The sequence below is a fragment of the Phaethon aethereus genome (assembly GCF_964289735.1).
Source record: "Phaethon aethereus genome assembly, chromosome: 2".
NCBI classification, from domain to species: domain Eukaryota; kingdom Metazoa; phylum Chordata; class Aves; order Phaethontiformes; family Phaethontidae; genus Phaethon; species Phaethon aethereus.
In genome coordinates this window covers 166,308,445-166,333,809 of record NC_138582.1, presented here as the reverse complement: position 1 = coordinate 166,333,809, position 25,365 = coordinate 166,308,445, and the positions used below count along the sequence as shown (strand labels likewise).

At 45.6% G+C, this 25,365-nt stretch overlaps 1 protein-coding gene across 1 annotated transcript in view; it reads right to left on the bottom strand.

Annotated features, from left to right (window-relative positions):
* Positions 1-23,680, bottom strand: part of LOC309402668 (mitogen-activated protein kinase kinase kinase 3-like) — a gene marked incomplete at both ends in the record, with an annotated part of 43,884 nt that extends 20,204 nt beyond the window's left edge. Inside the window, 6 exons of the mRNA XM_081996528.1 lie at positions 2,432-2,543; positions 4,051-4,164; positions 10,197-10,296; positions 11,322-11,365; positions 21,167-21,323; positions 23,616-23,680. Coding sequence (XP_081852654.1) covers positions 2,432-2,543; positions 4,051-4,164; positions 10,197-10,296; positions 11,322-11,365; positions 21,167-21,323; positions 23,616-23,680 — 592 coding nt within the window. The remainder of the gene's footprint in view (positions 1-2,431; positions 2,544-4,050; positions 4,165-10,196; positions 10,297-11,321; positions 11,366-21,166; positions 21,324-23,615) is intronic.
* Positions 23,681-25,365: the final 1,685 nt, after the last annotated feature.

Here is a 25,365-nt window from a genome sequence, read left to right as displayed (position 1 = left end):
TCTCCTTTTCAGCCCACTGGAGTTTCTGCTAGATTACCCAGTTCTGACTCAGGAGGTCAAAAAAATGAATTTGCTGGATTGCAAACACCTCCTAAGCAAGGCTGTAATGGCTTCATACAGACCTCAGATAACTCCAAAGAGAGGTCTGGTGTGCTGTTACCATGCAGAGGGTTTGTTGTAACCTCTTTTCAAAGTAAGAGCAAGATTGACATGGAAATGCATGGAAAAAAACAGAGGGATGACTGTAGCATGGGCTGGTTACCTTTGCTACCTAACTACATAACATCGCCGAGGACACTGGTTTTGGTGCATTAGCAATTGGAATGCAGGCCTTCCTGAAGATCCCAATGTTAGTACACTCTGCATCCTACATCTGGTGCTGCCCATTCCTCCTCCTCCATTATCTAGATTAAACCAGCATGTTATACCCATTCCTCCACTCTGTTATTCAGGCATTCCCTCAATACCCACCTGTACCTCAGTTTCACACCCTTTCAGAGCTGAGGTCTCTTCCTTTGTCTGCCTTATCTACAGGATGCTCTTCAAGGAAGGGACACCTCACAGTCAGCAGGGACATGGTCAGAGACTCTCTTGGTATTACAGCAGCTCCAAAACAATAAGGGAAGGCCAAAGCATGGCATAAAAGCTAGTAGAAAAGTCTAACTTTGCAGGAACTAATCTTCTTGCTAGTACAGCTACACATGGGATCAATTCTGCCCATCACGCTTGGTTCACACATCAGTGACAGCTTCCAGTGCCACAGCTCTTCCCTGGCTTGTATTAACAGCTTAACAAGTGCCAAAAAAGAGCAGCAGAGATGTTTTGCTCAAGCACAGTTTCTGCTGAGGTTCTGTGCCTTACCATGTATTTGTGCGTGCATTTCATTCAGAATCATCTAGTGACTCTGCCAGACTCTGGGTAAACTCTGACGAGCCGTGTGAGATAGGGAAAAAAACCAACAAACCAACGCACAATAGAAGAAGGCATCCCTGGCACACGCAAACAACAGACCCAGAGAGAGCTCTTGTACATGCACCACCCACCCCTGGCTTCAGTAAGAGTTGGGCATGGCTGCACAAGGGGCTATATTGGACATGCCCTAGAAGAATTTCCTACATATCATTGTCTGAGATGCAGCAAACCACAGGACATGTTACCAAGGCTGCACAGCCTATGAAACAGAGAAAGGACAAATCCTTTGAGAAAAATACTTTTGTTGCACAGAGAAAAGAGTTCTGAAGTGGTTACTGCTGTATAAGTACAGAGGATCTTTGGAGGATGAAGCATATGTTCATGTATAGGAGGATCCCACTTTATTCAAGGCCTCTGATTCAGTTGTTGCTACAGTTGTCAAATAATTATAGGAAAACAATAGGGATCTGTAGAAATTACTCTGCAACCAGCACCCAGACACAGCAGAGAATATTCACTGTATTTCAGGATCATTGATCCTGCCTATAGGTTGTAATATGAATAATTATACCCCTGTATAAGTCCTATGGGCTGCTTTACCAGTTCTGCACAAGGCACCCTGCTCTCTACAAAATCCTACAAGGTTCTTCACACAAGAGATCCTACAGTCAGCTTATGAAGAGTACTTGTCATTTCAAAAAGCTCAGAGTATTTTAGAAAGCAAGAAAAGCATAAACTCAAAGCACAGAAAACCAAAGAAAAGACCACACAAGGCTATGAAGAAACTCTGGTCCCTGCGGGGCTGCAAGAAGAGACTAGGCATTTGCCAGCCTGGCTTCAGAGGCTGCAGGTATCCACTCCCAGCACCTCTGAGGGAAGGGGATGCTCCACTTCATCTGAAATGTGACCACTGCAAAACACTGCACACATCCATTCTCCTGGGAAACCACAAAAGCAACTACTGCAGACTTCACCAACAAGAACAGATTGGTGGCATGGAGACACATATTCAGACCTTATGTGGTGAAGCTGATACTAGCTCAGGAGCTAAGGAACCCAAGCCCATTTCAGCTACCTTGTTCTACTGACTTGGGAAGGGGGAGAGATGCTGAGAGCACGATAACAGATGTTTAAAGGAATAAGTCTGTCAAGGTGTCAAAAAGCCTGGGCTTTTTATAAATCCTTACTCTTCACTTTGATGAAGCACAGTAGCATCAAATTCACTGGAGATTTTTATCACTGCATTTCCCCTCTCAAATTACACCTCAGATCCCCTGCTCTTCTTAGCTTTCATGCCCAACATGACTCTGCTCAGCAAAACCTCATCCAACCCATGCAGGTTGCAGAATCTGTTCCTCAGGCTGAGGATAATCAGCAACTGTACTGAGCTACTGGTGGGAGACATCAGTGTGGCTGTCCAGACTGTAGCAGCTACAGAGTTGTGACAGGAAAGAGGAAGGGGATGGTGGCCAGCTTGTAATAGCACAAATCACCCCGCAGAGCGTTGCAGTTCACTGACCTGTTGAATACTTCCGTGTCCTCTCGGAGTCCTTGTACAGGGATCCCATGATATCACCCATGGATCTGGAGATCCTCATTTCATGCTGTTTACTGTTATTTGGCTGAAGGAGCTGGTAATCAGACAAAGGGAATGATCAGACTCTGGCAGAGCCCTTGCAGACGCACCATGTGAAACCCTGTATTTGGCTCCCCATGACCATATTACCCAAGAACCAAAAAAACCCCCCAAAAAAGGCACGTAATCTAGGGTGATCCAAAAATCATTCACAAATAATTCACATCTGTTATTAAAATACTCTAATAAGACAAGATAGAGCTCCAGTTCATAACGATAAATACAGATATTTGACATAAAAGACTGTTCCCACACTGACATTATTTCTAAATAGATACAGAGATTGATCCCTGCCCTGAAGTTTGCAGTCCCAAAATCACAGCCTCTCCTCCACGCTCCCTAGACTTCAGTAGCAGCCTAGGACTGCAGAGGTTCCTCTGTAACAGAGCAGAAGAACAGAGTGGAGGATCAGGCTCTGCTAGGGAAGACAGGTAAGGGGGAAAGCAAGGAAATGACAATCCAGCTGGTAACTTAAATGGTAGTGGCCGAGTCTTACTAAGTTAACATACTACATTACACTCTGATTTTGTCATAATTCTACATATGACCTTGGAATTGTATGTTCTTGCTTGGTTACATGCTTCAGGAAGAGTTGGACCTACTCTCAAAGGTATGCATGAAGCTACCTGGCTGCCCTGCTCTTAGTAGCTGACTTGCAATACTGCAATGTTCCTGCTGTTGCTGGGTCAGATTGCCCCATTTCTGACCAAGGTTTAGGAAACTCTAACTGATGGCTCAGTTTTCCCCTGGCACTCTGGTCCCTGCACCTTTTGAGAGCCTCTCAAAAGGAGTGGAGAAGTTCCAGGAGCTGCAAGCACCAGTGGTAGCATGAGGACAAGCATTGTGAGTTTCAAGACTCCCAGTCTCCCCGGTACTTCTAGGAAATACAAGGAAGAAACAGAGTTGCAACATCTGTAAATCCCTTGTTTTACAGCCTGTGCTTGGGGCAGCACGACATGTGCTTTGGCAAGACGCTCTGTGCAGGCGAGGTCAAACTAACAGGCTTAACTGCAAAACCACTGAGCTCAGGAAAAACAAATAAATAAATAATGGCGAAAAAAGACAGTCCTGCATGAGACTGATGGATTCTCCAGTTTTCTCACCCTTGCCTTTAGTACGGCAGCACCACACGGAGGGAATGGTCCCCACACTGCCACCCAGCATGGCATCACCCTGTATATGGAGGAGAGGCTACAGAGGAATAGTGACAGCATCCCTAGGCAGAAAGCACAAGGTGTTCTCTTGGGGTTTAACCTTGTTTGAGGATCAGTACAGTATTTAACCCTTCACAGGTTGCAGGAGGAGCTAGATGGAGCTGCGCTCAGCCTCTGGGCTGCCATCACAGGAGTATTTCCAAGCAGCGAAGCCAGAGCAGGGCTGACCCCTCTCATGACCAGCTTGTCCTCTGCTCTGCATCATCAGGAGACTCATTTCCACTCCCCAACACAATAACAAGGCATCTCGCTATGGACACAAAAGAGCAGAGAAGGTGAAGGACTCACATTCGCTTTCTTTGGAGCACTCACAAGGATCCGCAGGCTCTTCAGGGAAGGGCTCAGCTCCAACTGTTCCATCGCTTTGTCCAAATCTTCCTGGGATTTCAGTGGGATCAGGAGCTGGAAGGGATTGAACAAACACCGGAGCATGGCAGTGTCACACTTTTGGGTAAACAGAGGAAGCCAGATCCTTGCAGTGAACAGCTTGGGAATCAGGGGATGAGGGAGGAACCCGAGAAGGCGGATGGAAAACAGAGCCCTCATGCCCTTCAGCTTGCCGAGCTCTAGCATTTTCTTCCAAGTTCTCATCTACCAAGGAACAGACGCAAAAAATCACAACAAAAAACATCTGCGAGGAGAGAGCTTAAAGGTCACATCATCAATTCACAGCTAGTGGGAAGAGGAGAGGGCAGAGACAAAATCTTAGGCTTGCTGCCTGCTATTCTGGGGCTGCTCTGATCTTGGAGTTTGTAGGCAAGACCTGCTGCTACCCATCCCCAAAACAGCCCCACACATTCTTCCTGGGAAGATGGTCATGCAATGGTGCTCCACCAAAGCAGTAAGCTGCACCCAAGGATTTACTCTGGTAGATCCTTAGTGGCCTTCCCTACTGCTGCAACCTGTGTGCCTGTGCCCTAGTGTTTGGGCAGCAAGTGAAATCAGGGAACATCTCACAAATAAGAGTCTCTTCCCTTCTGATGTGAAAGGTGTACACTGCTCTCCCTCCAAGAACCCCTTCTTTGACTCCCAGCAGGACAAATTCAGCTTCTGCTCTTTATAAGGTAAATAGAACAGAAGGCTACACAGTGTCGTGTCTATCAGGCAGCTAAAGGTCCTGATGTTTTCCTGGTAAGTGGCAGACTATTGCCCTCCTATCTTCAGAGGGAATTTGACCCTCCTGACATTGCTGTGTGGTGTACCATGTCCTCCAGGCAGCCTGCAAAGCTTCCAACGCCCAACACAGCTGCACTTCAGAGGGGCTCTGTGGCCTTCTGCTGCCCTGGGCTAAGATAAAATGCCCCTCATCCTGGGGCATTCTGCCTAATCTCATAAAAAACAGACCTCAGCCTCTGTAGGTTGCCTCGGGCATTGGCACTGAATCCAGCCAACACAGCACATGTTATACTCATGCCTGTGCCAAAGTACACAGCAGTTCCACCTACCAAAGGGACTGAGTGACCACAGCTCCCAGTATGCTCCCACTGGTCTTACTGGGAGCCATAGCTGCCCAGAACTCCTGAAAGGCAGCTCAGCCCGCTGGGTGACCAGGGTTCATGCCACCAGCCACAGCAAATGCACCTCAGATCAACTGCTCCAGAAGACGACACTCAAAAGCTGCCTGTGTCTACCTTTTTGATCCCAGGGTGTTGCCAAGGGTTTGGCTGTTGGCCCTTAGGTAAATACACCTCAGACTGTGTGCACTGAGGCTAGGACTTTGGGGATGACCAGGTCAGAGGAAAGCTGTGGGCCCTGGCCAACAGAGATGAGGTTTTGTCTCAGGCAACTGCTACAGTCACCTCCTCCACCCAACGACCACAGCCTGAGCCCACCAAGCTCCATCTTAGGTGTCCGCATGGCTGCTGTTTCTGCAGTGTGAACACCTCAAGGTTTGGATTGAGTTTCTCCTCTCCTGTGTGATAGGAAGGTTATCTTTCTTCCCCGCTTTGCAGACAGGGCACTGAGCCATATGCAGGCCACCTATTTCAGATGTAAAATATCAGGCTTAACATCATTATCCCACCAAAAGAGCCAAGCTCCTGCAGCTGTGGATAGCAGGTAGTCCTGAGCTTATACCTAACTTAGGCACCCAGCCTGGAGATACTAAAAGCCAGGTCTGCAAAGGGGCACCGCCATACCTAAGCTTTATGCAACCTGCTACTCTCAAGAGTGTACAGTCTGGGTCCAGACCCAGGACCCCTATAGCACGCACAGGAGAGTCAGCTATCCAGAAATTGAACTAACAGGTAGGAAAAGAAAGCTGCCAGGTGTAATTGCGGAAAGCAGTGGTAATTGATAAGGAAAGACAAGGCCAGTTCTCAAAAGGTATTTAAGCAACAAACTCCAGGCTGAGCTAGGAGTGGTCTTCTGGTGTAAGGCATACAAAAGTGGTTGAGAAATTTCTACAAAAAGACAGAAGAAGAGACTCTAGAGCGAAGCGTTTGGCACATTCACCCAGCAACAGGGATAATCAGGTTGTGAAGCCTTTGTCCAATAACTATTTAGTTATTAGTGTTTAGGAAAAAGACTTCAAAAGAAACTCTTGAGAAAGCCTTGCCTCAGGATGTCCCACAGCCTGTCAAGGAAGGGACTTGAGTTCTCAACCAAACCAGATGGGGAAGAGAAAAGTTCAAGATGTCCCTTACCTCCCAAGCAAGGGACCTAACCAGCTGCGGTGTTTACAGAGAACACCAGCACCAGTGTTGTGTGAGCTGAGCCTCACAAACGAGACTGGAAACAGATTCCCAATCTGGGACAGGGCTTGGTCGTGAATGAAAGAGAAGTACCAGGTAGATATCAACTCTTCAGGGCTTGCAGTAGGCCAGTGGGGTAAATGGTTAGACCATAGTTCATGGTTAAACTTTGAGGTCTGAATGAATCACTTGTGGCCACAGCAGGTACCAGACAAAGATGGTATTGAATACATCTCCCAAATACTGTGCAGCTGTCCTCACAGTCTGCTTCCGTAAGCAGCAGAGCTTAAGGGATATTCTCTTAGTGCACTGCGGAATACTCTAGAAGTTCACAAGGGCTCCACAGGTGCATCAAGCAGAAAAGCCTTTTCTCCTCTACTCACCCAAACAGAAATGAGAATGGTGGAGAGCTGCTCCCCCCGCAGCTTCAGCACCAAGCAGAATTTGACTCTGAATTGTAAATGTAGTCCCACTGCTCACCCATCCCTTTACTGGGCTCCTCACAAGTGTTCAGGGCTGCAATCCTTCAGCCGCTGCTTTGAACAAAATGTTCTGCAGGTCACTCCATCTCATTCCAGTATCACAACATTAACACGTTTGCGTGCCTACTTCAGAGGAGCCAAAAACATCACGCAGAAATTGCCCTCCTGTAAAAAGGACTGGAGCCAGTATTTAGCTTGGCTTTACCTATTACCCACATCTGGCAAGTAAATTTTGCTCCATTTACCTTCCAGACTGTGGCACATATGGATATCAGGAACAGAATCTACTAGGTGCAAAACTAAATATAGACTCACGCAGAACCACGGAAGTAATTGCCAGGGTGCATTTCCAGTAACTGGATTTCTTCTGTCTACAGAGTGAGCAGCCGTGATGAACAGCAAACTTTACCCACACAGAAGTTTCACTAAATAGAGCTTATTAGATTTTCTTCTTGCTTTTAAATAGTATACTCCCATGGAGCCTAATGTTTTATTACAGGACTTGGTAGTCAATCCGCTACAGTCTAAGAAAATGAGTGCAAAGGGTGAGTTTTCACCGACTACAACAGTATTGCGAGACCTCACTCTGTAAGACACTGCAGAAAGCCAAAGAATAGTAGGAAACAGGGTTGGGGAAAAATCTGAGAGGTCAATTAGTTCATCTTCCTGCCCAATGCAGGACCAACTGGCATCAACAATTCTCGACAAATGTTTGGTAAATATGCTTTTAAACAACCCCTCTCCCCCCCGTAATGGAGCTTCTACCACTTCCCTAGGCTTTAACTCCCCCTAACCTTCCAAAATGATGCTAAGGGACAGCCTCAGAGGATGCAAGCAAGGGGAGGTCAGAAGGGAACTGGTGGCACACCGAGGTTCAGTGTTCTGCCCAGGGTCACAAGTTGGTGATGGAGATAGGACAAATGACAAGGTAACACTTAGTCACACCTGTAGAAGCTGTTGAGCAGTGCCCACAGACCAAATTCAGACAGAGAAGCTGTAGAAGCTGTTGAAGCTTCTGCTGTAGAAGCCAGTCTTTCAATCCGTAACACAGCCAACTGTCCAACAAACACCACACTCTGCTGTCCATGGACAGGCCAGATTTTGTGATCCCACTCATCAGAAAGATGAGCCCAGCCTAGTACTAATGTGCAGACATGCCCCATGCGGTACACCCACAGCCAGGCCCTGCTCTTATCTATACCAGTCCAAGCCCGCTGGTTCCATGGTCCCACCAGGATGTGATTCATGCGTGCCCCTGCTCCACCCAACTGGCATGCTCATCTCGCTCATCTTGGTTTCAGGACTCCTGTTTCACCAGGACAGTGACTGCCATTTAGCGAGCTTTTGTAGGGGCCTGTTGAGCTCAGTGTAATTTTGGTCTATGAGGTGCTACTGCAGGATGGCATCTGATGGCAACAAAGAATTACTGCACAGTTCCCTTTCAGCATAAAGAAAGGGTGAAATATTTAATTGTAATGAATCTGTGGTCAGGCTACCTCTGAGGCTTGCAGTCACAAGACTCAAAAACCTGACCCAGAACATGCAAGGAGCCAGATGCCGGGGTGTCACCATGAGGACATGTAGGCTATCTCCTCAAAGGTCACTTTTGTCTGTTTATAGTGTTTCCACAAAAACAACCCTGAATTACTAGTGCTCAGACCTTTTCCCAAAGGTGTGGGTTCTTACAAAGAGGAATTTTTATATATAGAAAAACAAAACATTGAAGGTCCTTCTCAACCCTAAGAAGTTAGGACTACTCAAAGGCCTGCTCATGTGCTGTGCACATGCCCAGGAAGGCAGTCTCTCATATGGGATAAAATGCATTATTTAAGCTTCTGTTTGCTGTTGCTGGAAAAAATTCCTCTTCCAGTGGAAAGAAACCTGGAATGAAATGAGTCATCCCTGGAGAATTCAATGGCAGGCTTTTCCCGGGACGGCTGTCAGAGAATGCCCAAGATTAGAAACCTGACCGCATTCAAAGCCAAAACCCAGCAGATACTTTGGTATCATGAAGTACCTATTATAAAAGAATAGTAACCTTCTTGTGGATCAAATATCCACTGAAACAGAAGGAAGAAAAAAAAGAAAAGAAACAACAAAAACCAAAAGATAGATCTCTTCATGACCTCCTTCTCCATTCATACTTTAATGAAAGGCTGTTAGTCATTTGCAATTAATACTTGAACAAGCAAGCTGTCAGGACAGATCCAAAAGAATTGGTGTTTAAAAGCCTACCTATTTGTCATCTGGCGCTCTCCTCCTTCCCAAAGCCAAACCCATCTTATGAGTCCAGTGGCTCCAGCTGCCTGCCCAGCCCATGGCAAGATGCCTCACAAGAAAACACTAAGCACACCAAAACAGATTCCAAGGATTGTCCCCTTCTAGGTAAAGGCCCTCATCAGTACCCTGCTTTCAGACACAGTGATGGGCTCAAAGAAAAAGTTGGAAAACCACAGTGGCCTGTATTATGAAGAAAGTTGGAGGTCTTCAATGCAAGGATCCTTAAAATGCAAGGATCACAGAGGGAGGGGTTTTTTGGTGCCTGTATGTGGCCACAGGACCTGCTAGAGGAATCTACAGTGATGCACGTTTCACTGCAGACCTAACCACGAGAACATGCACACGGTTCTGGGGTTTTATGGTGAAACAAAGTCAGTGATGGATAAAAGTACACTGTGTTAACAGTGCTGTCCCTCATGCTCTGGCCTTCACTATGCTCCTGCAATGGCCCCCAAGATGGAAAGGCTTCACATCCAAACCAAACACACAATAGCCTACAGTCACTTCGTGTGGCTCTCGGGAAAGTCATTTGGTCTCAGCTGTTCTCCTCTCTGCCCTGTGTGCACTCTCACCAGTCAGATACACTCTGAAAGTTGATCCTATTGCCCCAAGGGTGTTAAGGGGAAAACACCTACTGCTGCCGACTGCGTAGCTGAACTGACCATGTCTCCACCATCTCAGTTACTTAATTCCCTCCCTTTTTGATTTTGAGTTAGGGGGAGTTTTTGTTCTGGGAGAAAGACAATGTTCCTGTGTCACCATTTAATAGGCCTTAATTGAAATAATTTTGAGAAGAAGAAAGCCTGGCTTGGAGTCTGAGAATCCAACTGAACTGTATCCGGACAACAGCTCACGAGCTGGGAGCCACAAAGTAAGATTTACAACACTAAATTAGGGCCTTAATAACAAACCACTACTCAATTCTGAAGTGGCCACCAGGTACCCTAAAACTCTCCCGTAGCAATAAGGAGAAGAGTACCTCATTGTTTACACAGACTAAGTCCATCGTCTGTCCAAAAGCATCTGTGACCTTCTGCACCACTTCTTTGAATTTGACTGGTCTTGGAAACTGGATAATCCTGTATGCACAAACAAATACAACAATAGTCTCAATTTAGTAGAAGCAAACTGGAACTTGGGACTAAACTGACAGTTCAGAAGAAAGAATCTATATGCTTCTATCTTGAAGCATAAAGCTTGCTCCTTGCTTTTGCACTCCCAGAAATACTGCTAGTCTGCTACGCCCAAGAGAGGACTTGAGCCACCCTGCAAGAATATCTACCAAAAATGCTAGTGCAGCTCCTCTACTCCTTCTCCTACTATGAGATACAGGTGGAAAAGGAAAAAGTCCAGCAGCCCTTCACTGGAGAAGACCCAGGATCAGGCACTGGTCAGAGATTTATCAGCTCCATTTTCAGCAAGTGGCTCTGAATAGGGAGTAGGGATGGGAGACAGAATAATGCAGTTTGGCATCCTGTGACTCTCCTGTACCATCACATGAGGCAGCTGCATAGGTACATATCAGCAGGTACAGTCTAGCCCTACTGTGACATTACTTAAATTTTCTTTCGCTTTAACATGCAACTTGGCCCATCAGCCTGCGAGTTTCCAGCCCTGTGTCCTGCCCTGCCACAGTCACCGAGCAGAGGTGATTCCATGAAAATGTCAAGCAGGGAAGGGCAGGCAAGCTTTAACTCCCAGCTCTATTTTCATGGGACCCATGCCCAAAATCTGGTTATCTTAAGTATCATAGGCTGCTAATCAAAGGACACATTTCTGTAGACTTGCAGCTCAGCTGTGGTTCAGCAGGGCTCAAGAATTAAAAAGAGAAAAGGATCCAAGCATGCACTCTGCATCCCTGGTAAGAGGCATTTAATGACTTCCAGCTTGTAATCACTTTGCCTGTGTGCAAATCCCAGGAGTGGGATGGGGCATGTGGCAAGGGGATGATGAGGCAAGGCTCTTACATATAAAATTGTAGTGGATTTTAGGGGAACGAATGCTGTTGTGAGCTCATCTGCAGCTGGCTGAAGTCAGTAGGACAATGTTGAGTAAAAAGGGTAATTTGTCCTTGTGCATGTGGGGGACTGGGTTGGGTACATACCTTTTCTCTCCTTCATATTCAAACTTGATCCTGACATTTCGTTGCTGAAAGAAAAAGCAGAAAATGGTTAGGTCCCAAACTGCATCCCAGACTGACACACAGATCCAAAGCTGACAGCAGTTCTCAGGGAGACTCCCCTAACTCCAGTGGGCACCTGGTCTATTTAGGGCCCAGCTGCCTGATGGACTCATGGACTTTGGGGAAACTCCACATTGCTGGTAAATGTGCTTGTCAAAAAATAAGGTCTTCGGTAAACAAGAGGACACCGACTCATCTGTGTAACTGTTGTTTTAATAAAATGCATTAATAAAAGTGGAAAATTTTGAATGCTCTGAACTCAGTTTGGAACAAGGCACTATTATCAGAAGCAAACATGTTAAGTGTCAGATGTCTGCCCATCTTCAGTGCTTCCCATGGTTTTATCCCAGTATTTTTCTGTTGGAAACCCAAAAAGCAAAGTTCAGAGAATGTTTAATAGAACACAGGAATATTTGGGGCAATGAAGAAAGAAGTAAAAGCAAGTATGCTATAATGGCAATGGAGAGACAGTCTTGGATTTTAAAAGTCAACAGTGCTGGGGTGGTGGTGGGGTGGCTGTTATTTTCTTAGGACATACAAAATGCAAAGTAAATCAGGCACCACTACACTATACACAGTAAATGCCCACCCTGAACTGACCCATTGCTGACCTCAAGAGAAATCATTAAATTTGCCCAAAGAAGAGCCAGCGGAGTCATGGGCAGACTGAGCACACAACTGTGCACGGACTAGTAAAAGCCACTTCTCCCATCCTTTATTTGTGCATATTTAGCAATGATCAAGACCACAAGGAGCCTTTTCATTCACATAGCTTCTCAGACCAAGTCTGAGCCAAGCATCCCTCTAGCATCCCTTGGCTCATACCAGGACTTTCCAATGGTGTCCAAGGCAGATCAAAACTCTCTTTACTTCCCAGACCAGGTTTAGTCACCCCAGTTAACCAGGGCTCTGTCTCTACTAGTGCACACAAGCCTCCTCAAATAGCGTTCTCCTTCCCATGGAGAAAAAAGCACTCACCACTTCTCTCTGAGGTGTAACACCAGGGAGGGCTCGGTCCCACACTGCCTGCATCTCACAGGGATAATCCCTGAATGGGTGGGTGACAGCCCTTCCTGAGCAAGGGCCTTATCTCTAGCCCTGGATTGCTAGCGTGTGAAGGCACACTTTCCATCCTCTCAGAGGGAAAGCAGAGCCACAGTGAAACAGCTTTGCCTCTAATGGGGAAAATGAGCTGGACAGGCGTCCTTAGGTTTATTTTTAAACTGACAGCTCCTCAAGTTCTGCAAATGCCCATTGAAGTTCAGGAAGTCATGGCTGGAGGTGATTCGGTTGAAAAGCTTAAAAAAAAAACCCAGCAGCTTCAGGGTAAACATCTTGGATCATCTGAAACGCATCCTTTTTATCTCTGCTTGTGTCATTTTCTGTGTTTCCAGAAAGGCTGGGAAGAACCAGTGCCGGGACAGTCACCAAATGGGGCACTCCGGCACTGTTACCAGCCCGTGCTAAATAGTCACTTACATCACCTTGGTGTCTGCAGCCATTTCTCCAGACCCACAACATTTGGACAAACTCCAGGTTCACTTCTAAAACCAGGCCCAACCCATAAGAATACCAAACTAACTCTAAAACCGTCCAAAATTCAAAAGGAAAACAGATGACCATAACCAACCTAGAGTTGAAGGTCCAAACCATTCTAGAGACAGGCAAAGACAGGTGGGATTGCCACCTTGGATTATCTCTGTTGGAAAAGAAAAAAAGATACAGGCTCTTTTATGCCAATTTTTATTTGCGTGTGCCTCTCGCAACAGGGCCTGGCTGGTTCATTCCTCCTGGATGCTGGCAGTAAATCAGCTGGGGTGGGTTCACTGCATGGCGCTCCACAAAGTCCTTCTCTGAAGTAGGAGAAAAAAATAAGAGCAAGGAATTTTTGAGGTTTCTCCTTACAAAGGAGCAGGGCATGTAAAGGGAAAAGCTCATGCAGCTCCAGCCTTGCTGCAGGAAACCTTTCAAAACACAGGTTTCACTTTCAGTGCAGACCTGAATGCTGCACCGAGCTGGGACATAACACACGCTGCCTGTTTATGCTGAGCAACACAAATTTCACAGACAAATCAGTTTTGAAAAACAGTTCATGGCTGGAAAATGTCAAAACACTTGTATAAAGCTCCAGAGAGAGAAGGCAGGGCGGGGGGGGAAGCCACGACCCTACTGCATCCTTTTCTTCCACATCAACAACAGGGCTGATGCGCTGTGGCCCGAAGCCAACAGAAGTAAGCCAGCTGCCCCACGCTGCTTCTGAGCAGAGCAACAAGTACACTGGCTGCAACAGGGGAATGAAAACCCACTTCATTTGTTAATTAGTTTATTATTTATTCTTTTTGCTGATATAAAACCCACTACTTCTTGCCTCTCTCAAAGAAATGAAGACCTTAAACTTCTAAGCATTTGCAAGAGGGAGAAATATGTATATACATATACACACGCATAATCTGAGAAGTTGGTTATAGTTTTATTTTGCAATTTTCCCTTGGCTTGCTCATGTTTTTGATCCAGAGCTAAAGCTGAATTCATCACTGCTAATCAGCAACAAATACTTTTTTCCTTTAAAAAAGAAAAAAAAAAAATTGGGCAGTGCCCAAGGCACTAGGAAGTCCCAGGGGGATGCAAAGCACTTCCGAAATGCTGGAGCAGGCTGTGATTTTTTACACCCATAGAAATCTGGTTTGGAGCAACTGGTTTGAGATTACACAGGGAGTCTGGGGCACGCCAAGTGCTGGAGCAAAGTCTCACATGAGTCTGCACCCAGCATCTCAAACACTGGTCCTGCCTTTCCCTCAATCGTGCGTCTTCTCCGTAAGGACCTCAACACAACATGAAAATTCCAGAGGACAGGTCATGGAAGAGGTGCGGGTGGTGGAGACTGCACGGTCCTACTCTCCTTTGCAACTTTGTGAGGCATGAAAACAACAGCGACTCCTCCCTGCACAATCCAAGTCCTGCTATTTACCCTCCCTGCCACCAGATGTCAAATGGGGTTAATGGCAGCCTTGTTCTCCCCACAATCAAGAGGTCATTAGTTTGTGAAGAACACCAAGAAGGGCGTGTGTTAAATATGGTGGAGGCAAGGGGTAAGGCCATGCCACAAGGCACCAGCTTTCAACAGTGAGCTCTGGCAGAGGATCTCAGTGATGGTTTCATGGAGAGCTGTGAAAGCTGAGGCAGGTAACGGAGCAAGTAGGAGAAACTGAGGCATGGGCTGCTTTTCCTAAGGGTGTGAAGAAAAACCCCAGCCTGGGGAAAAGAAGTCTCTGAGGAGACCTTAATGCAGCCTTTTGATATAGAAAAAGGGCTTTATAAGATGGAGAGAGACTTCTTCCAGGTCCTGTAATGACAGGACAAGGGCCAACGGTTTTAAACCAAAAAAGGGTAGATCTAGACTGGATATAAGGAGGAAATTTTTTGTGATGAGGGTGGTGAGACACTAGAACAGATTGCCCAGAGAAGTTGTGGAGGCCCCATCAAAGCAAATGTTCATGGTCAGGTTGGATGAGGCTTTGAGGAACCTGATCTAGTTGAAGATGTCTCTGCCCATGGCAGAGAGGGTGGACTAGATGACCTTTAAAAAGGTCTCTTCCAACCCAAGCCATTCTGTGATTCATTCTATGAAGCAGAGTGGCAGAGCCAAGCACAAAATTTAGATGTTTGATCTCCTGGGTCATATGTAGTGAGCAACCTTCCCCTCTCCATGTGCATTTCCGTACGACGGGGCATGGAGGAGCCCGCGTCTTGGCTAGCGCCTGTAGGCCCTGCTGCAACACGAACAAAGTAAGCGACAACCCTGGCAGGAAATACCACAGTAATTCCCTTCGTTTCTCCAATAATTTCTTCTCCGAGATACTTGTACCAGCATTTCCTCCAGCCCTGCTAACAAATGGTATTTTATTCTTTCTTGCCATCCGCCTCAGAAAGGAAAAAGCAAAGCCACTGCAGTGGCCACAAACCCATCACCATCTTTCCAGGCTTTCCTTGAGGTATTTTTAGCTCCTTCCTCAAAACTTCTAATTTCACGAAAAGACCACAACTGCCAAGCTTCAGAGGAAGCGCTGACAGGAATCGGGGGAAGAAAAGGGGGCAACTGCTTCTGCCCACTCGGTGCTAGGCTGGGGACCATGCACCCCAGCGGGCTTGGCCAAGCTCAGCCCCCAGAGCTGCAGCAAGCAGCCCTGCGCACTGGTTTAGATTAAGGAAAATGTTGGAAAAAAGTGGAAGAAGTGTTTCCAAATGAGGTGAATCATGATCTTATACAGAGATCCCTGAAGAGCTGACTGCTGTTTGTAATAAAAGCATACACGGAGAGCAGGAAAACATTCAGTTAGGCCTAAAATGGAAGTAGCTTTGGAGGAACAGGAGGTGCTCCGCACCCTCACTGCTGAACACCCAGAAGGTCGATCGGATCAGGGTATGGGTCCAATCTGAGCAACGCCATGTCCATGGAGAAGGGTGACCGATGGCACAGGGACACCCTCGCTGCATCGCCTCAATGCCACTGACTGCAGGCCAGGACCTCCACATCTGCCCGTGCACTAGTGTGGCACCAACAGCTGAAGCACCTAAAACTGCCACACTGCAAAATCCCAGACAAGCGCCAAGTTCAAAGACTCCCCCCGTCATGTCCTCTCCTCCTCCCAAATTTAGCCACTGTCAGACACGGTGTTTTGGGTGGACCCCACCTCTGTGGCTTGCTTTTAAGGCTGCTCTTGTCAAACCTAACCAGAGGACAGCTTTGTCCATACTGAGACACCACGGGGACACAGCCTTTGGATCACTCCTTCCACCTAAATCCATGGTTGCCTCACAAACCACCTGGGACAAAGTCTCAGACTCCAGCATTAACCCTTCTGAGGTCAAGAAAGGCAGGGAAAAAATCATCACAAGGGGTCTCCTCCTCCCTTCAGTGCTGCACCAAGTAGGGCTCATTCCAGCTTTGATCTTGCCCACCCACGAGACCCTGAGCATCTACTTTGCCTCAGTTTTCCTCCTGTGTAAAAGAAGGGCAATGAAGAAGACCCACTTCTGCATGCTGGAGAGTAAGCAGAGGGATTATTTTCACTTCTCTTACTTTCTACTTTGTTGGATTAGGAAACAATGAAAAAACCCTGCTGAGCATTAGTGCTCTAGTTACTCCTTTGTACAAAGCCACAAAGTGGTGGGATTTCTCCTCGACTTCTGGCTTTGGCTAAGAAAAATGAGCACTGCAGGGCCAGGCCAAGGGGACTTCTGCATCTCCTCGATGTGCACGTTGTTTGCATTAGTCCTGTGCTCACCCCTGCTTTTAGCAACAGGACGTTCATTACAAGCCAGACAGCTGGACTGCGTCCCTAAACCGCAATAGGAGATGACTAATTCGCGTCATTAGGAATTATCTGCACAGAAACCCCACGCACTTCGGGTTATTCAGCAATCAGACAGAAAGGGGTTTGTCTGGGATTGCCCCCTTCTCCTCTTGAGGGGTGGAAGCTACGAGATATCCTGGTCCTCCTGGATCCTTACAGCTCTTTTCCTCTGAAAATGCAAGCCCAGCACGTGAGCAGCTCAGAGGCCAATGGAAAGATGATGTCTAGAGGGTTCACTGCTCCTTGTTATAGCTATTTTTGGTTTATACAGCAGCAGAAATCACAGGCTTCAAAATGCTTATCCAAAACCACCTACCTGGAAGGGAATAGCTTTTTTTCCAGCTGGATTTTTCCTTGGTATTACCCTCTTAGCACCCAAGTCAGCTCCACACACAGACAAGGGAAAGCCTCTTCCCAAAATCCTTGGGACTCCACTGCCTCTGCCATCTCCAGCCAAGCCTTTCCCAACCGGTGCTGCTGCCCTCTTGGTCCCTTGCTTCTGCTCCCCAGGTAGGGCAATCCCTGCAGATCTCCTCATAGAGACTCCCATCTTCAAGGTGATATTTACGGACCCTCATCATATTCCCCAACGGTAAAACAGAGATGATAAAGCCAAACTCCTTTTAGGCTGCTTGAGGACCTACAAACAGAGAGCCCTAGAACGTGAGCTGTATTTTATTCTAGATATGAGCAAGCCTCGTCCTGCATCCAACTCGCCAAAGAAAAGACAGTCCAGAGGTAATTTACTAAAAGGACAACCTTTAGGTCAGTCTGACATTTGTTGTGCATGAGAAAGCGTTCCTCGCAAGTACTGGACTTTAGTGCCGTGGGAGAACTTGCAGTCAAAATTAACACGGCAGAGGCATTGCTAGCTGTCATCAGCCACGATAGAGCCCCACACCAACGCCTTGTCATTAGACCGAAGCGCAGCACTGACAACCAACTTCATACTGTGAGTTGCCAAGCACTATTTATATAAATAAATGGATGTGTGCATAGACAGATGCAAAATAAATGTTAATATAGTTGCTCCTTTCTCCTCCATGCTTTTGTTTGGTATTTCTTTGTGGTTTCCCTCCTTATCCCACTCATCTTTTTTCTTAGTGATCACAATGCAGGTCTTTATTCTGCTGTTTCCTCCTTCCCCTCTTCAGAGCCACTGCTGTAAACAAACTCCTTTGTCTGTTCAGTCCAGGAGACTGCCTGAAAGGACTCCTTCCAGCCATGCCAGAGAATGCATGAGGAATAACGGAGTGATAAAAGGAATAATGGAGGAGTAATAGTGCAGAGGATGCACTAGGAATAACGTTAGGATGACCCCTCTGCTCCCCAAAAACGGCTCCATTTTAAAGATTGTAACTTATATGTGGAAGGAAAAGGGTGTCCATCTCTACCCCTCTCTTCCCTGTTTTCTCACCAGGCAGAAAAGCAGCGTAACTTAGTGACTGACACCTGACCAGGGCTCAGGAGATTCAAGCTCAGTCATCACATCTGCTGCCAGCAGCCTGAGCAATCTAAGGGAGGAAACTCAGCTGCACTGTGCATCAAGTATTGCTGTTCTCCTTTCCAGCTTTTTCTACCATGAGGCATTAGACATCCAGAAACTCAGCCTTAGTCCTAAACTCATTTGTAAGGAAAGCAAACTAAAATAAAGATTTTTAAGCAGTTTGCCAAAGGGTAAGTTCATGTCATAAAATGATCTGCAGCAAAACTCTTGATATTTTCGTGAAGAAATACTGTGTAGCACACACCACCACAGACTACTTTCTTGTGTGGCCCAGGCCTACCAGGAATATTATCTGGCAGGCTCCAAATTTCAACTTCTGTCAAGAGAGCACTGAGGAACTCCTCCAGGACACAGGGATGAGATAGCACTTTGGTTGTGTTTCTTTGTGGACCAAAAAATTGCTGCAAGCCACAAAGGAACAGGCTAGTTAGTCAACACATTCTTGTTTAAAGTGTTTTTCACTGGAAATTTGGAACACTGACTAAAGGATTCCCATGCCTCAGAAAAGCATTTTTCCACTGAATTTTTTTTTTTTTTAATCTAACAACTGAACAACCAGACCCAAGTATTTCAATGTGAGCATGTTGCTGCAGGGCCCCATAAGAGACACCTACAATGAGATTTCCAAGAGGAAAATTTAGCATCTAAATGGCCCATGCCTCACTCTCCCTCTCCCAGAAGGGAGATTGTGCAGTGCATCCTTCAGCCCAAGCAGCTAACCTGATCACAGGAATAAAAAAAAAAAAGAAAGAAAAAAAAGGGAACACCAAGTACCAAAGGAAGAACAAATCACATGCATGACAACAGCATTACCAAAGCAATCTTCCCCCCATCAATTTCTGTGCTAAAAAACAAGGAAAAAAAAATAAAAGTGACCCAAACAAGTCCATTAAAAGTTTCTGAGCTGCAAACATGAACCAAGTCCCCACTAATTCCACCTACTTTGGCCACTCCCCACCTCACAGACTAGACTGCCGTCGTCCCACAAGCCAGACTTGTTCCAGCTAGTCCAATTTAGTGAAGCAACAATTCAACATACTCCAACGCCCTTCATCTCGTGGGGCCCGTTGGTCTGAATCCTCAGCCCCGGATGTGTGAGGAGAGCGGGATGCTGACTATTTGTGCCTCCTCCATCAGAGAGCTCTGAGTAACTATGAGCACACAGCGACAGCTAGTCCGCTTATGGATAAAAAGAAAAATTGTAAAGGAGGCAATGTTTTTTCCAAGCATCAGTGTTGTAATTGGGAAGAACAGTTTGATTCCTAACAAAATAAAATGAAATGCAAGTAGCAGCCAACAATTCTAAAGCTAATAGTAGAGCACAACATAACTCTACTGGTGATTTATAAATGAAGATACGGAGTGGATGGGCTGTGGATACAAATTTTATGAAACTTTTGCAAGACGTCAATTTTATGAAACTTTTGTAGATGAGAATTCAGCCAATGAAAACTATTATCTTTATTACTTTTGACTAAATATCTGGTTAACTGTGTATCTGCAGCATTTACAGCAAGTTTTCAAAAATGACAGCAGGGATTTTCTCCCATTGTGAGAAAACAAATATGTTATTTAAGAGAAGTCTGAAAAAGCTTTGCTATCCTGAAAGCATCCCGAGATGGCTTGGTATGGTCTCCACCCATCAACTTGCTGAAAATGCTACCCTTGGAGCCATCCAAAGCTGTGCTGGATTGTCTGCTTTGCCTGCAGCTGCAGAGAGCCGGCTCTGAATTTCTCCAGTCAGTTTTGTAAACATCTTGGACTTACTCCAGCATGAGCTGAACACAAATCCAGTGATTCAACTTGGACAGCTGCTACCACCAGGACACACTTTAAAACAGACACGCTACGTGCGCACGCGTTTTCGTCTGCATGTGTCTAGGAAGTCTAGAGGGATTCGGGAAAGGATTTTTCCCCTCTGCATCCAGAGTTCTTTGCTAGTAGCACAAGTGCCATTAAAACATGCATGATGACAGTAAATGACAATTTGTTTTCTTCCTTGCTAGACATTCAGCGATTGCAAAGTTGATTGCAAGCTTATCCTAAGCCATAGCACTAGAAGTTGAATTCCAAGTGGATTTGCTGGCATGCTTCTCCAGCAGCCTCCTGGTCCTCTTAATTATTTTTCCCCTTCTTTTATTGTTGGTCTTTTGACAATTGAATTCCTTCTTCACAACTTTTGTGCTCACATAATATTTGTTCCATACACAAACAGGCTATTAAATTCACTTCAGCTATTATATCAATGTCAGCAAATAACTTCTGACATTGCTCAAGGGACAATGTTTTTGCTCACCAAATCAACTCCGAATGCGCAACAGGGACAAAACGTTTGGTTTTAGGAGCTTAAAGATAAACATCAGTAATTAATATTTAAACACTTTATGACATTATTCCTCCCAAAAGAGCCTGGGTGTCTACAGCTCAAAGTTGGCAGTCTGTCTTTCAAATATCTGAAGTAAAATGAGCACATGATAAATACTGTATTTCATCAACGCTGTCAATAGAAAACATTTGACTAATCCAAATCTTAAAGCTGCATAGCCTGTAACAAGTTCTACTACTTTCAGTGCTAAGCAAGAGAAACAAGTGCCTTGGGGTGGGATTTGAGATTTAAAATCAGTTTCATGCTCTATTGCTGTATTTGTGAATGGCTTCGGGTATCACTCTCCTCTGCTCCTCCATTGCTCCTCTGTTTTATGGGGATGCCTGCAGCTTCTTTTCAGCTCTTCAAGAATTGATCCTAAAGCTTAGGCCTTGGTAAAATTACGTTATTTCTGATGTGCTGAGCTCCTGTAGCACTTGTTAACTTCACTTCTAACATTTAAATTCTGCCCAGCATGGTAAGCACCATGCCCACCTCTTTGGTTTACTGCAGTTTGGGGTGGACTCAAGCAATGCCTTACCTGTTTGCTGGAGTGAACACTGTTTTTATTCCTGTTGTTGTCCAGCAGCCCCCCACATTTGCCCAACGCTGCCAAATCCTTCATAATAGAGTTCAGAGCTTCTTCTTCATCTGGAAAAGGAGGAGAGAGAACTGAAGTGTGGAAGGTAACCTTGCCCCTGGAAGTGCAGAGTAAAAACACAGCATTGCAAATACAATCTTTCAACTCAAATGGGTCAAAAGACACGATGCCTAGCCTCCCTATTGAGAGACAAAGACTACACCACAGTCCTTCCAGGCCCATCGTGTCATGGAAATACATCACAGGTGAGACAGATCCTCAGAAAATCCAGTGGCTGAGTGTGGATAACCACTGCTCCTACAGCTCCCACAGCTCATATAGCTCATAGCCCATGTCTGCTGCCCACGGAGCCCTTTGGAGAGGGACCCGTAGGCTGGATGCACTGTCCAGGGGCGCTGGATCCAGTTTGTGAGGTGTAAGATGATGGGGAGAGAGAGAGGAGAGAAACCTTTCCGGACCCAGAACCTTTCCACACAGCAGGTGGAGTACAACTCAGTTTTTCATCTCCTCCTTCCCTCCCTCTTCATTGAAGAGTCTCAAGAGCCACAACTGATTTTCAAAACTAGAGCCAATGAAAAACCAAGGGAGAGGACAAGAACCTCAATGGAAGTGACAACAAACTCGACTATCCAGGATAGAAGAGAGACACCCTGAGAGCCTGTACGGTATTTCAGATTTCTTCAGTAACGAAAGAACTTTGATGGACCCATTCAGTCTGAAACCAAGCTCCTCCTTTTCAACACTTTTACATCTATGGTCGTGGTCTCTTAAAGCAGTTCTTAACTATTTCATTGCGAAATACCAACCACGAGCACTAAAAGCCCTATCAAAATCTAGGGCACCACATACCCGTTCAAAGGGTGCAAAAACCTGTTGCATGCTGCCGTGTTCATGATACAGACAAGACAGGCAGTTATTAGGCACATGGAGCTATTACTGTAAAAAATACCAATACGGCTACTGCATTTTGTGTAAAACTGACTGTCCCCAAGGACAGAGCCACCTCTGCTCTAAGCCAGCCTGCAGATTTAACTCAAAGTTTGCAAAGATGTGAAAGGTGACAAAAACGATATGAAATCACACAGGACTGGACCCAAACATTAAGGTTCTTTCCCCGGGGAGGTATATGTGCTGGATCCTCATGCGCAGATCCAGTATCACCTCTTTTCCTGCCTCTCCTGCTGGTTTGTATCAGGACTGAAGCTGTGAAAAAAAGGTGTGAGAAAAAGACTTCTCATGCATGCAATGGCCTGTGCACCCAAAGCCATCTCATTAAAGAAATCACAGAATCACAGACATAAGGGAAAATTGGGGAAAAATGTTTAAAATCCAGTGTCACTTTTATTTTAGAGCTCAGAAATGAGCCCTAATGCCTACACCAGGCAGGCATTAGGAAAATGCCTACATTTTCCTGTAGGCAATGTGTGTGTATATATATTAAGAATATAATATCAATATATCTTTCTAGATCAATATTAAATATCTAATTAATAAAATAATAAAATTCCTATGAAAATGCAATGTCTCTCCTTTTCCACATTTCCCTACCCACTGAAAACACAGGTATCTTTTTCCAGAGGGGTGGCAGGGAGTGTAAACTGAAATGCTACAAGAAAACATTCAAGAAAAAAAAAAAACAACTTTCATTTCTAGTTCAGGAAAAAAAACCAAAAGAAATAGAATGTTCCCATAGTTTGGGTTTTGGTTTGGTTTTTTTGTTAAAAGGGACCTCTGGCAACCAGCACCGTTTTCCAGATAGATTTTGTAGTAGGAAAAAAAACCAACACAAAAAAAGAAGAAAAACCCCTTTTTTGTGGAGGAGGAAGGGAAGGGGGGGGAGGGACCAGTTTAAAAAAAAAAAAAAACCACCACAAAAACAAACACCCCCACACGCTGCCCTCCAGGAATTTTCCACCAAAGCTGTAATCTCTAAAATGCCCCTCTCCCCTTCCGTTTTTTCCAACTCGAGTGACAACAAAAGTTTCCTGAACTCGCCAACACAAAATGCAGTCCCTAAAGACAAAGGGAAAGAGGACTTCAATGGGCAGTGGCAGAGCTGGGCTTTTGCTAGCAAAACCACCCGATTTACCACTGCTTCCCCACCTCCAAACCTCCCTGGATGTGCCTGGCAGCATCTGCGAGGAGATGCATCCCTGGTTAATCCACCAGTGCCCTGCAAGAATATTCCAGAATTTATAAGAGTCATCACTGCCTGTGCCAAGAAGGGACAACAGGGTTTGCTGGAGGTCAACAGCACTACTAATAAAAAAAAATAATAAACAAACAAACAGGGACAGAGTAACTTCAAAGTTTTCTGGAGTGACTGTCAGCTGTTCTCACCACTCTTCCCAAGAGAAAGACTTGCCAGCCCCCAAGAACTGGCCCATACCTCTCAAAGACCGTATCACAGAGAGCTCCCACCACATCCCATGGGTACTCATGAGCATTGACCATGGATCCGAGAGCAACAGCATGAACCACACTTTTGCAAGGATACCTGACGAGCACATAGCATCACTGAAGACATCGAGAGAGAGATATCTTTGAGCTGAAGTGGATCTTATCCCTATTACCACTAGCAATGAGTATTCAGGGCCACTGCTTAAGTGTTATTCCTACAGGGTAGGTTACCTTGTCCCTCATACAGACAGTAGTCACAAGAGATTGCCACAAAAGTTCACTAGAAGGAAGCTGGAAGTGAGCAACCCTGCAAAACGGAGTGACTGCGATAGGCAATCACCTCTGCAGGGCATACAGAAAACCTGGATGTCTTCGCTGCTTATCCTACCACATGGGGCTTATGGTGGCCACCAAGTCAAGGTATTCAAGCTAACTTGTGACAAGTTGTTTACAGATCGAGAAAGCAAGGAAGGCCAATTTCCCATGGACTTCTGTCTTCTTAAACATCAAGGGGTTTCCAATGTCCAGGAAAGGCTGGGTCTATATTACATTGCCCTCAAAGCAATAACAGAGTCTTCCTCCTCTACCTACCCAGCAATTTTGTCAAAACTTTTTGCAACACAGTCTGAGTCCATCAAATATAGGTTTAAAAATTCCTGGTGCTGCAACCCCATATGCATGATTGTGAAAGTCACATTTCCTTAGAAAGTCAGGCTATACAATCTCTGCCAGAAGCATCCTTTTGCATCTCTCCCAACATAGCACAGCAAGAAGCACCCACTCACTTTGAGTAACTGCTTACATTTAGCCCATTTTCAGAAATATCCAGCCATCGACTTAATCAGCCTAGAATCAGTGGTGTAAAACTGGGCCCTAGCTGTCCTGAATCAAGTACTAGGAAAAAAAAAGAAGGAAAGAGAAGATATTTCTAATATTTAGGCTGACAACTCAGCATTTTTATTCCTCTATCTACTAAAAAGCCAATGCGAAAGAGCATTCTGAAGACCATTTGAGAATTTTTTTCATCATAAAACATGAGTGTTACTTGCCAAAAAACCAAAATACACATCCATGCCATCCCTGCTACAAAATAAGGTAAGAAAACTTCTTCCTATATGAGCAGGAAAAGTTGTTTTCTGCTGCTGAAGTGTGAAAGAACATGACTTAAGCACAAGCAGAAATACATTATTTCCTTGAAGTATTGTATTTTTATGTGCTTAAGTAGCTTTTTAACTACTTTTAACAGTGGGATTTTAGGCCAAGAGAACTGCAATTTCAGCGGGACTATGACCAAAGCCTCAAATGTTCAAAACAAAGCAAAAAAAAAGCCCACACCATGCTCTGAAGCAACTTCAGAGCAGGAGCACAATTTGCATCATCGGTTGCAAAACTGATACTTCCCAGTCCTCTCCATGACAGCTTTGCACAGGGACTGATGCTTTCCAGACTAAGCCTCTTGCCCATCCTAATTACTGCTCTTGGGGTCTCCGAGCTGACTCCCAAGAAGGGTGGAGAACTTTGTTCCATGGAAACAAGCAGCCAGCTCAGCCAGTTCAGTCAAAATTCAAACAAGCACTGAAGCTTGTTGGATAATTAAATCCAAATGCCACTCCCAAGCTTCTCCAGTGAGAGAGGCGTCACAGGCTGCTCGCTCTCTGGTTTGGCTCGGTTTGAGCGAGGAGGGTGCAGGATGGATGGCTCTCCCCAGAGGATAATGCCAGAGAATCGATAGGAATCCA